Source organism: Pseudonaja textilis, chromosome 3, assembly GCF_049901715.1.
Source record: "Pseudonaja textilis isolate UNSWEBS1 chromosome 3, rPseTex1.2, whole genome shotgun sequence".
Classification (NCBI taxonomy): domain Eukaryota; kingdom Metazoa; phylum Chordata; class Lepidosauria; order Squamata; family Elapidae; genus Pseudonaja; species Pseudonaja textilis.
Window position 1 is genome coordinate 165,853,421 of NC_141992.1, and position 13,146 is coordinate 165,866,566.

The 13,146-nt window shown below is 36.9% G+C and overlaps 1 protein-coding gene and 1 long non-coding RNA gene across 4 annotated transcripts in view; one reads left to right on the forward strand and one right to left on the reverse strand.

The window, feature by feature from the left end:
• Positions 1–13,146, forward strand: part of PREX2 (phosphatidylinositol-3,4,5-trisphosphate dependent Rac exchange factor 2) — a 116,846-nt gene that overhangs the window by 97,620 nt on the left and 6,080 nt on the right. For both annotated transcript variants that reach the window (XM_087931341.1, XM_087931343.1), the window contains exons 36-39: positions 4,310–4,376; positions 5,688–5,878; positions 8,661–8,763; positions 10,365–10,432. In XM_087931341.1, coding sequence (XP_087787467.1) covers positions 4,310–4,376; positions 5,688–5,878; positions 8,661–8,763; positions 10,365–10,432 — 429 coding nt within the window. The remainder of the gene's footprint in view (positions 1–4,309; positions 4,377–5,687; positions 5,879–8,660; positions 8,764–10,364; positions 10,433–13,146) is intronic.
• Positions 1–13,146, reverse strand: part of LOC148126401 (uncharacterized) — a 77,555-nt gene that overhangs the window by 54,914 nt on the left and 9,495 nt on the right. The gene's annotated exons all lie outside the window — the stretch shown is intronic.

Genomic DNA, 13,146 nt, shown 5'->3' on the forward strand with positions numbered 1-13,146 from the left:
AGCTGCATAAACACTGCAGAAGCCCCCTGAAGTCTGAAAGGCATGACTTTGAATTGGAAGCTACCCAGAGGGCAGTTAAAAGCATTTTTCCACTCATCTCCCTCTTTGATGCGGACCCGGTAGTAAGCTTCCCTGAGATCTAGCTTGGTGAATACTTTGCCCTTCAACAGGTGGTTCAAAAAGTCCTTCATAAGAGGGAGAGGATACATGTTTTTGACGCATACTGTGTTTACGCCTCTAAAGGCAACACACAATCTCAATCTGCCATCTTTCTTCTTGAACAACACGGGGGCAGCTAATTTTGATTTGGCAGGCTCAATAAAATCTCATTCCAAATTGATGTCAGTGTATTTCCTTAATTCAGCCATTTCAGCAGGCATCACGGAGTACATCTTTGGTTTTGGTAATTTGGCCCCGGGCTCTAATTCTGTGGCGCAATCAGTGGCTCAATGGCGAGGTAAAACATTGCACTCTTCTTCACTGAATACTTTAGCCAAATCTTTGTATTGGTCAGGTATCTGGTGGTTATCTGGGAGAAGGTAGGATGCCATGGATGCTGGCTCAGGCTCTGGGTTTGAGCTGACTGGTAGCTTTGTAGTGGGTGGAAGAGGGGGCAATGGGCCTGGTTCAATAAGGATTTTTCTGAATCCATCCTCCCATTTGACCTTCGGGACCCATTTGTCTAACCAAGCAAGTCCCAGTATTATTGATTCTGACATCTAGGGGGCCAGCCACTATGAAGCGTATGAGCTCGCGATGGGGCCCTAATTCCATCTTGATTAATTCTGTCAATTGAGTGGCTGCCCCCCCATTAAGGTTCCATCCACTTTTTTTAGCAGGTTAGTCTTTATGCCCAATTGTTCAATGTTGGGGAGTCCGATAAGACATCTGGAACACCCAGTATCAATGACAGCTTCTAACTCCCCAGCCTGCCCCATGTTTGGATCCACTAACTTGACCTTGACTGTAAAAGGTATGATGGGATCACTCACCATTGGGCCGTCTTCATAGGTCAGGTTTTGGGGGACGTGGTGTCGGTCTGGTGGTCCGTTGCTCCCATCTGCACAGAGGGGGCTTTTCCAGCTGTGTTTGGCAAACCCGTCCCTGCCCAGAGGTCTTCCTTGATTCTTCCGACCGCTAACAGCTGTATTAGGCTTCGACTGTGGAGCTTGTGGCACAGGAGCAAGGGCTAGACAGTCTGCTGCCCTATGACTGTCTTGGCCACATTGGTAACATTTCAGCACCCTGGTGGGTTGGGTACGAGCAGGTTCGGCTGGTCCAGTCGGCGATCTCCTCGCCACAATTCTCTTAGTCAGGGCTGCTGGAAGGGGTTTCCTGTGTGGGTTGATGCTGCGATTTAAGCTGAGGGAGGTGGTATACCACGACTGTAAAGTCTCTGGGATTCCCCTAATTTCACAGGCCTTCTTTACTTCTGGATCAATGGCTTTTTAAAAATAGTGTAAAGTCATTCTTTCAGGCCAATCCATGAGGTGGCTTGCGACCCTTCTAAAGTCCCAAATGAATTCTGACAATGGTCACTTGCCTTGCCTCATTTCCATTAACTTCTCTTCATTCTCTGCTACCCTGTCTGGATTTTCAAATCTGAGTCTTAATAATTGAATAAATCCATTTACATTGTGTAATTCAAGGGCTTGTTTGTTGTGTAGTTGGCCACCCAGTCTGAAGCATCCCCTTCATTCATCCCATTTGTTATGGCCCTAACCAAATCACAATCTGCGGTATATTGATCTTCAAATTGTTCTATCTGGGATCAGATTCAAGTGAGGAAGTAATTGAAATGTTTGTGGTGGCCATCGAACACGGCCTCAAAGGGTATTCAGTCCGGTCTGGGTCATGGTTGCAGAGGTGGCACATGCCAGGATCCTGCAGGTTGTACTGAAATGGAAGGAACAGTCTGGGTGGTGTACGTAGCCTGGGCAGGCCCCCTGAATCCTGGCTGGGTGGTGCCTCTCTGGTATAGGGGTCGAAGGGGCCTCGCTTCTGGTTGGGACTGCAATTGTGGTTGCCAGGAGGAAGATGGGTGTGGCCTGGTTCCCTGGTTGGGTGGAGGGGGTCTGGCTGCTGTCTGGGCAACCCCCCTTCAGACCAGGGCTGTGTTGGTGTTGGCTGCCATTGGCATTGAATCCACCCCTGGCCTGGATAAAATCCCCACCCTGGAGTGATACTCTCTGTAGGGGACAAAATTCCTTCTGGGAAATGAGGGGATTGCCTCTGAGGCTGCAACATACCTCTGTTAGTTGATGCTTCTTTCTGGCTTCCTCCAACTGGCATCTGTATAGTCTCCTCGTTCCTCATGATATTTGGGTAAGTGAATATGGGTGGTCTCAAGCTTCCACCCATCCAAACAGACTATGAGACCAAATCTGTCATCTTTAAATTTTGGAACTGTTGATATAAATCTACCCTTGATGGACTTCCAGGAATAATCTGGGGGTTGTCTTCTTGAGAGAAATCCGACCCCAATTGTCTCTCTTTCCTCCAATCCGACAGAATAGCCATATGCCTTGGGCTAGAGAAAGATTTCTCTTCAGACAGCTGGGTAACTTCAGGGTTATAGCAACTTCTTGAGTTGAAACACTTCGGTATAGCTCCCAATCTCTTTCTCCTACTGCCATCCTGAAAGTATCCATCATCTCCTCCAAACAAGGGCTGGCAGGTTCAATTAATGCTCTGGAGGGCCCCCACCCGCTCCCCCCTGCATACCTCCAACTCCGGCTGATTGCTGCTCTTTGTCCATTTCTGGGAAAAGAACTCCAGGGCATCAGTCAAGCCCATTCAAAAAATAAAAGTTAGACTTGGGAAATAAATGTCAAGCATCCACACAGTATCCATGATATCAATCACTCCGAGACATTATCTCTCCAATTGATTTACTAGGAACAGATCTGGCATGTTCAAAAGCAATTTCTCAAGTGAAAGCTTTTTCGTGCGTTACATAGAATCCACCTTCTCTCCTCCCTTCTCTCCTCCCACTTCTACACTTCATAAATCATGAGAACCAATTAACTGCAACTGGAAATTCTTAATACAACAATACAGAATAACCTTGAACTTTTCAACTCCTCTAACTCTCTAAAAATAAATATGTGGCAGCTGGATTTCAAAGCTGACAATTATACATTTAAGAGTCACAGATTTGTTGATGGCACGAATCTTTTTTAACTGAAATGTATTTTAGAAATAAGTTTTCTATTAGATTAATATGATGGGAAATGTCATTTCCTTTTTTTATATGTTCTACATAGGGATTGGATCCGATTGGTATAACTACCGGTTCTGTCTATTAGCATCACGCGCGAATGCGCGAGTCGCGCAAGTGCAATTTACAACCTGCTGAGCTGCCCGGACAGCTGAGCAGCGCTGCAGGCAAGTGCGCAGCGGTTGGAAAAGCCCTTGTTTCCTGCTTTTTCAACTGCAGCTGTGTCATGCAAAGCAGCTGCAGTTGAAAAAGCAGGAAATAAAAGTCAGGTAAGAGCCCGGGCAGGCGGGTGGGCCAAAACAGCAGCAGACATAGAACCAGTTCTATGTCTGCTGCTCTTCGGAGTAACCGGTTCTACAGAGGTGGACATAACCGGTAGAAACCCACCCCTGGTTCTATACAATATGAGAGTTTTGTTTAAAATTAGCCATTTATTTTAAACTGGAAAAAAATATAAGCATTGTAATTGCAAGCATAAATAGATTTAGCATAATTCAGAAAGTTTCCTACACATAAGGTGAATAAGATGACAAAATCCTGTCTTATCCAAGTTCATGATTTATGGTCACATTGCTTGTTTGCCTTGTCCCCAATGGCCCTTATATTCCTGAAGGTTGTAGTGCAAGTCCTGAACTCCAAAAGGTACTCTCCCATGCAGATTAAATATATTTTTAATTATGCTGAAATGAAATTATAACTACTATTGGCAGCATGCATAAGCAGTTTCTCAAATTTTATTAACTCTGGTGATTTGCAAAAAAGCTGCTGTTGTAATCAAATCCTGTATGAACATCATGAATTCTAAACATGTAAAAAAGAATTTTATAATTTAAAATTCTGTTCTCTTTACTGTCTCTTGAGCATTTGTTTGTATTCTGTGGTAGAATGCTTTTAATTCAGCTTTGAGTACCTCAAAATTATTTTTTAGCACAATATCATTTCACATAGGGATTCATAAAGCAGTTCATATTTAATCTCCTGCAATTTCCGGGTTGTAAATACTTGTAACATGTCACAAAGAGACTGAATGCATTTATTTTATAAATATTCTTGAGAAATATTAATATATTGTGGGGGTCTTTTTTCCAGAGCATTTTATCTGGACAAATCAAATCTTCCTCCTAATTCATCATCAAAAGCTGCTTATATAGATAAGGTAAATCAATAGATGTGATTAAAGTAACATTTGAATATGCTGTATAGGTTAGTCCTCACTTGTGACCATAATTTGAGTCCAAAATTTCTGTTGCTAAGCAAGAGAGTTGTTTGTGAGTTTTGCTCCATTTTATTCCCTTTTTTTCTCTTATTCAATGAGTAAGTGCAGTTAAGTTAGTAACATAGTTGTTCAGTGAATCTGGCTTTCCCATTGACTTTGTTTGTCAGAAGATATCAAAAGGTGATCACATGACCTTGGGATACTGCAACCATCGTAAATAGCCAAGCACCCTAATTTTGATCATGTGAGATCATGGGGATGCTGCAATAGTCGTAAGTGTGAAAACGGTCACCAGTCATTTTTCAGTGCTGTTGTAACTTTGAATAATCATTAAATGGATGGTTGTAAGTTGAGGTCTACCTGTATTGTGAAGCAGTGCGTGCTGCTACAGGAACAAAAATGCATTATATTTCATATACATGAATATAACTTAAATTGCATGAAATACCTTCATTGTCCCACAGTAATCAAATTTTAAGTGCTGAATATTGAGAAATTGGAAAGGTCCCATCTATCTTCCAAGCCTGTTAGATTTACAACTGCAATTAATTTGTTTGGCATGGTGAATGACTAAAATGTAAGTTTAAAGATGTCAGATATCACATTTGTTTTCATTTCATGGTATGAGATTTTTAGTCTGTTGAGGGCACCATTGTTGGGCTGTGCTAAGCCTTAATCTGGTCAATGTTTTCAGAAAATAATTATGTTGTGGTAAAAGATTTACAGTTAATGTCTAGTTGTCATATGTGTTTATTAGAGTCACTAGATAGAATAGTATAACTACTCTAGTGCAGTGAAAAGCTATTAAGAAAGAATTGAAGTGAAAGATAATGCCTAAGAGATTGCCATAAAGAGGCATGGTGAACAAAATTAGACCCATATGAGAAAGAACCTTTTCTCTGTGGTTCCCAGGCTTTGTAATAATGTAATGCAATCACTTATCTCTTCCGTAAATTTTAATGATTTTAATCTTACCTGATTTTAATAGTATTGCATTGATTTCACTTGTATATTTTATATTTTATGTTTCTGCTTGTTATCGGTTACTGTAGGTGTTGTATAGTCAGAACTGCAGGATTTAAGGTTAATAAATGGTCATCATATGACTTATAGAAAGAATAAAATAGGACTTCATCCTTACAAGATGTTCAAGACAGCTGCATTTTTTCAAAATTTTGTTGAACTTATAATGAACCTACATGTTCAGTATATTGTCTTTTAATGATAATAGCATTGTATTTTACTTGGCAGCTAATGAGGCCTGTCAATTCTTTGGATGAGCTTTACCGATTAATGGCGTCTTTCATAAGATCCAAGCGCACAGCAGCTTGTGCCTACACAGCTTGTGGTGCTTCTGGAGTTGGACTACTGTCTGTCTCTTCAGAACTCTGCAGCCGGCTGGGAGCTTGCCACATCGTCTTATGCAACAGTGGAGTTCATCGGTATGGTAATTTATCTTTTTCTAAAAATTACTAATAATTGCAGTCCAGATTCAAGAATAAGAACATGGGTATGGATATCAATAAGTACCTTGCAATTATTTATGCTCCTCCTCCGGTCATTAGCAATATAGAACTGTCTCACAGAAAATTGTAAAATAATTCCAATAGAATGAGTGGAATTCTATTGGGCCATCATGATAATATGTAGCATTTTTCATATTCTATAAAATATATATTTTAAAATGGAATTGACATTTGCCAAAAGAAATTGGTTCTACATGCATATCCTAGAATTCTTCAATACATGATGATATTGCCAAGTTCTCTCAACAGATTGAGGTGTCATTCTATATATTGCATTAGACCCTTAGATTCAACTCGAGACATAATGTATAACAAAAACTGCTCTGAAATTGTTTCTAAGTGCTTCCAACCTTATCTGAAATTATTCTTTTTCCTTAGTAAACGATAGTAACTATGTTTCTCTAACATTCATCTGGATTACCCCAATAAACTCAGAACCAGGCCTTATTTTATTTTGCAACAAGGAGTACTTCACATTTCAAAAATTACATTTGCATTTGATGCTATTGTACTGTTCTATCAGTATGCCTTTTATCCAAATCTGTTACAGATAGACCTTAACTTACAAATGAGCCAGGAATTTTGGTTGTACGTTGTTGCAGAAAGGAATTCACTATCTTTTTATGTTGTGAGCTATGTACAGTATTTATGATGGGGTTGCCAAAAAGAACATTTTGTTTTAAAAAGTTAGAAATGGCTCATTAAGTCATTCAGCTATTTTAACTATAACAAGCAGACAAATGTACTCATAAACCTTATAGAGATCTTTATACTGACCATGTGAATATCTTGACAAGAAAGTAGGAATATTATACGACATGGCCCTGAAGCTTGTTTATACTGAATATCAGCCATATCATGTCTTAAGCATGAACAGTAATGCCTGTACAGAATCATATTCTTTTAATTTTTCTTTATAGTGTATAGATATACAAATGATTAAGTTACTCGTGGTAGAACTATAAAATAATTTTCTGACTTCTTAGCTTATGAAAGGCCCCCAGTTTTCCAGAACAAGTGCCAGGAACATAAGAAGCTATCTATCAATCTTTCTTTAGTGGAGATCTTTTTCAAAATAGAAATAAACTATTTATACAATTGCAGTACAATAAGTTTATGGATTCACTTTTGGTTCATTAAGCCCAATTTGAGCCATCTTTCCCACTGGGCTTTTGCTGTGTATTAAAATAGTTTTGCTCAGTTTCCAAAAAAAGAAAAAGTAATAATGGCTATATTGGAATTATAACTGTCAATTGCAATTAGTACAATTCATTATTTTATAACAATAAGATTGTTTTTAAACTGCCTCTGATATAAACTTCAATTTTTCTGTTTGATTCTCATTACTTAGATTTGTTATTATTCTCTATAACACTTAATATCTAGAAGAAAAAATAAAGTGCATGCTAGAAATTAGGACAGCAATGAAGGTTTTATACCTTAGGGGCAGGTTGTTTTAGTGGGAAAAACTGCATTATTAACTATTGCAATTGTAGATATAAAACAAACTACCACAATATTGAAATGGATGGGAAATAAAGACTGAAATAAAACCTGGAATTCTTTAAATGTTCTGTGACTTCTTGAAATTGGGACCATGAAATCTAGGACTCTTGGATACCTTATTCTGTGTTTTGGTTTCTGTATATGCATATATGCATTCAAATAAAATATTTGAAGATGGTACATATCTCTGAGGGAGTAAGGTTGCATGGTACTTCTAGAGGCAATATTTAAACTATTTTGTTACACAGGCTACTTCCCTTTGCCCTATAATACAGAGTTTTGGAAATCTCTGTGTTTTGAATAAAATCCTAATATAATTGACATTCTCATGAAAAACCTAATCTATTTAAAGGTCATTGATAAGTGAAATCCAGCAAAGTTAATAGAATGAGTAAATAGTAGAAGGAAAAGCTGGTAGGATATTTATTTAGCAAATGAGAATATAAAATCTAAAATTAATATTTTAAATAGTTTTTAAAGTTATTCAGTAAAAAGTATAATTAGTTATAATTGTTTGAAGTGTATATGAGCGATTTATGGAAGTTGGGAAGGGAAGAAGTGATAAAATATACATCACAACGTTGTGATACAAACTCTGCCCCTTACATACTTGTGTGTTATTTTGTGACATAAGCATGAAGGGGAAGAATTCATCTTGACATTGCTAGACATGTTTTATTATTTGGGCATAATCTTGGCTAGCTGCAGATGACTGGGATATTAATTGCTGGTTTGATTCTTGATACTTTTTTAATTTCAGGGAAGAGAATTAAATATCTAATATCCAACAGCTGAAAAAGAAGCAGAGTAAAAATGCAAAAAAGAGTTCTTGTACCACAATATTTCACTGTAATATATAGTTCTTCCTTTTAAGCCTTATAGTATTATGTGGACCATGTTTAGATTTATTATCAGACATAAAAAATAAACTTGGATCTCTTTTTGCGGCGTATTATCAAGCTAACTTTCTAACTTAGTAATTGAATTTGAAAATGAAAATGTTAAGGCCGCTTACAGCAAATTATAATGCCATTATAATTCTTATCTGACTTATGATTAATGCATTAACTTTATAGATAGCCTTAAAAATACCAACATTGAATGTGTTTGTAAGCCACCTGGGACCACCTATGTGTGAGTTATAAATTTGTTTAACATATAAAATTAATTGATTTCTCGGATTTTGGTTTAGTTGCACTCTGAGCATCACTTTAGAGCAAGCAATCATTCTTGCTCGGAGTCATGGTTTACCTCCTCGCTATATCCTCCAAGCTACAGATGTGATGCGCAAGCAAGTAAGTTATATCTCTCTTCAATGGTTTTTTTCAAGGTTATACATACACAACTTAAATAGATACAATTGTTTTAATGTATTTATCTTGATAGGACCATAGTTCTAGCCATCAGCTTGAGCTCATTGCCCTTCTCTAAATTCTTGCAATTTCCCTAAGCCTAGATTCCTGTTTTGGAAATTATTCTCTGCCTAAAATTGCATTTGCCTTTTTTTTTTTTTGTAACTACACGGCTCACATTCAGTTTGCAACCAATTATTATTCTAGCATCTTTCTTTTAAGTGCCCTTACCAAGCCAAGGATCCCATATTCTATGTCTGTAACAACCTGGAATTATCAGTTAAATTTTTCTTTATTCTCAGTTCATTTCTCTGCCCTATCAAGATCATTTAAAATTTCATGTTAGTCTTCTAAGATATTCGAGTTAAATGTTTTAATGATTTTCAGTATTTTAATGGTTTACTATTTTTATTGCTTTAAAATGTTTTAAAGATTTTAATCGTAATATATGTTTCTGAATTGTAAGCTGCCCAGAATCTTTTGCTGAGATGGGCGGCTATAGAAAACAAACAAACAAACAAATAAAGAAGAAATAAAATAAGCTGTCTAGCCATTTTGAATTATCTGCTGATTTGTTCCACATTCCTTCTACTTGTTAATACCCATCAGCAATAAAATATGGAACATTCCAGGACTCAGTACTGAATCCTGTGGTCTCACATTTCAGTTTGATGAGGAACCATTGATTAGTGTTATTTGAATGGATTTTCAAGCCAGCAATATACTCACTGAATTAGAAGGATGTCCAGCCTATATTTGTCAAGTATATTGTTAAAAATATGTAGTACTTGGATTGAAAACCAAGAAAGTGCTTTGGAGTTGCATGCATGCTATACCTATCAATGTTTCCTTAAAGAACTATAGGTTCAATAACAGAAAATTACATGCTTGAATTAGAGAAAAACCAGCATGTGCTACAAGGTATTTTGGAATGGCATGGGTACAGTGTTGACCCACCTCATTTACTCAAATGCATATTTTCTTGAAATTGTGCAGCTATTTTTTTTTAACAAATATTTTTACTACCGGTTCTGTGGGTGTCGCTAGGTGGGGGTAGCCATGTGACTGGGTGGGCATGGCTTCTTTTTCAGTACCCACTGCACTCTGTTTTTTTGCCTCCTGGGCTTCAGGGAAGCATCCTGGCTGAAGCAGTAAGACAGCGAGGGGGATCCCAGAACAGCTGATCGTCAAGAGGGAAAAAAGAAATACCAGTTTGGCTGAACCGGTAGCTGTTTTTTACTACTGGTTGGGGTGAACAATAACATTTTTTACTACCGGTTCACCCGAACCAGGCCATACCGGTAGAATACTACCACTGATACAAGTCCTAGAAAAGATGGTTTCTTTAAAGAGACACTGAGAGTTGGGCAGGACAAGAATACAACAACACTTTCCACCAGCATTTTTATGCATATATTTCTGATGTACACGTAAAAATAATCATTTATATATTTTTCCTTTTTGAAGGTTGTTTTGGTAATTACCATAGCAAATGTTTTTTTAAAAAACTGTATGGGCAGCACAACTATTTTTCATTTTTACAGGGAGCAAGAGTTCAAAATACTGCAAAGAATTTAGGAGTTAGGGACCGAACACCACTGTCTGCTCCAAGGTAACTTAACATTTCAATCTTTTTCTTTCTCCTGAAATAATTTTAACAATTTTTGCCAGGTATATTTCTTGGATTTGAAATAATATTTAAATACAGAATTTTTTCCCCTTTTAGAATCAGTTTTTAATGTAATTATTTTTTACTTAGCAATTGGTTTCTCAGGAACATCATCAAGTTTAGGAAATGTAATACTAGAGAAAAGTGACGTTTTTTTACAAAGAGGCCATTAAAACTAGTACACGAAGAACTCTTGATACCAAAGATATTACAGCACAAATATTACATCTTGCTCACAACACAGAATGTGCTTAGCTACATCCTGAAGAGATGTCAGTGAATCTTTGAAAGAATTATTCATATTAAAGCTGTATTTGGAAGCCTCCAAATATTTCTGTAGTTTAGATAAATTTCTAAAGTAGAAAATAAATACTAAATGTTTGTTACGACATCTTCCTAAACTACAGTGATCCCTTTCACTTAATTACGGGCAGAATTGGGAAAAGCAGTAGCAGAGTCTTCGTTGCATTCTTCTCTACTTGCTGTTAAAAGATGCCATTGGAGATACATAAATACAGGAATAACATGTTGATGCATGGGGGGAAAACCCAAACTATACATTTATTCTCTGATCAAATGTTGAAGAATTCTCTAGCTGAGGATCATTTCAGTTGGTGACAGATCTAATTGGGGATCAACATGAGCCTCCTACTAATCTTGTGACACTATTGCAAGTCCCAAAAATAAAATTGCAATTTCTCACTATCCTACAAAACATGTTTTCAAATAATGAGAATCACAAGCTGAAACTGCCAAATTTTGCTGTGTTGCCTGGGGCTGAATTGTGTGAATTTGAAGGAGATGTCTGGCTTTTATTACCTTCCATTATAATGGTGGGACTGTTTAAAGGGCTTGACATATGTGTCATCCTCGTTTAGCAACCATAATTGGAACTGGCAACTAGGTCACTAAATGGAAAATCACAGGACTGTGACTGTGCTTAAGATTTTACTTCAGCTTTACTTTTTCCCCACACCTGCCCTCAATGGAATGCTCATCCTAGTGCTGGGTTAATTAACAAGAAGGAAATTCATGCTTATATTAATTGGACAGGAAAGGATTATAAGAGAGTAAGCGGGCACATAATGGGAAATGCATCAAAAGAAATGTGCTGACTCTGGTTGTTTGTCTACCACTCTCAGGGCTGGAAACTGTGAGTATGCTAGGCAGATAGCCAGAGTGTTCTCCCTTGGATGCCTGCTTATTCTCATATAACTCCTTCCTTTCCAATCTCTTCACTCTGCAAAGGGAGAAAACGGGGGGAAAATAGGTCAGGCACAAATACACTTGCTGTCTGTAATGACTGAGAAAGAGAAAGATGGTACAAAGGTCATAAATATGCGCTTTGGTCACAAAATTATTTTTTTTTAGCATTGTCATAACTCTAAAGAGTCATTGCAGAAGGCAGTCAGTCAGTGAAGTCTACCTGGAGATCTGATACTGGCACTATGATGAGCACATATGCCTGTAACAGCATCATCTATCTTTTCTTCTTTGTGCTTTGGTATTAATCAGAGAAGAACAAGGCATTTTTTACTGACAAGGCAATGAACATTGACCAATGTCTACAAGCATTGTAAACTTGTAAACAAGTCAACTGTTTTGATTTTACAGCACTCTGAAATCCTAACACATTTAGAAATAGGCAGCCTAGTCAATCCATTTTAATCAAAAGACTTTGGCAATAATCAAGTTGGTGGGAATGCTCTGAATATTGGTAGCATGAGAACTTGTAAGGGAGAATGATAATGCCCCCATGAGGTCTTTGAATCTCAGACGAACATGGTGCTGGATTGGGTAGACTTTGGATCTTATTTAAGTAGTATGACAATTCTTATTTAGAATATAAGTTTAATATTATAGTTATTTCATATGTATTTGATTTTATATTTCATGCAAAAGGTTTTAGTGCCACATTTTATTGCTGTATCTTTATTTGGATCAATATTGTCCAAGAATATATTGTTTTATTTTTTTTAAAGAAAGTATTATTGGTTTAGATTGTTGAGAATGTATTTTCATGCAGTGATGAATTAATGCATATAAAACTTAAATGGACAAGTCCTAAAGACTGAATTATACTCTTTTCCCAGAGATCATTACAATCAATTTTGCTTACAGACTGCCCTTCTCTATCTAGATTGAAATGTAATAATTGTATTGAAAAATAATTAATTTGTATTTGTAGAGACATAAGTTGGAGTCTTAATTATAATAAGGTTTAATGGAACAAAGTTTATCTTTGAAATATCTGCTTAGTGAATTATTTAGACATCTTAATGTATATTGAATTTATTTTACTTGCTGAGCAACAGAAAGAAGCATGCTTTTATGCTAATTATTTTATAGTAAATTATATTCATGGAAGAACCAGACATTTGCCTGTGTCTTTTTATGTAGAGACTTGTGTGCTTCATTTATTGCTTTGGACTTGAAGCAAATTTATAATGACTAGGTTTGATGAAATTTCCCTATATTTAACTGCTCTTTCATTGTTGAAAAGGTACTTTGGTACAAAATTCACTACATCTCTCCATTTGAAACATTTATTCTAGGTTTTATGTTTAACAAAAATTAAACAGAAAAAACTTGATTTTCTGTGATGTTAACTGCATATATGGAATCTTCCCATTTCCAAAGCCAAACTCATATTTTGC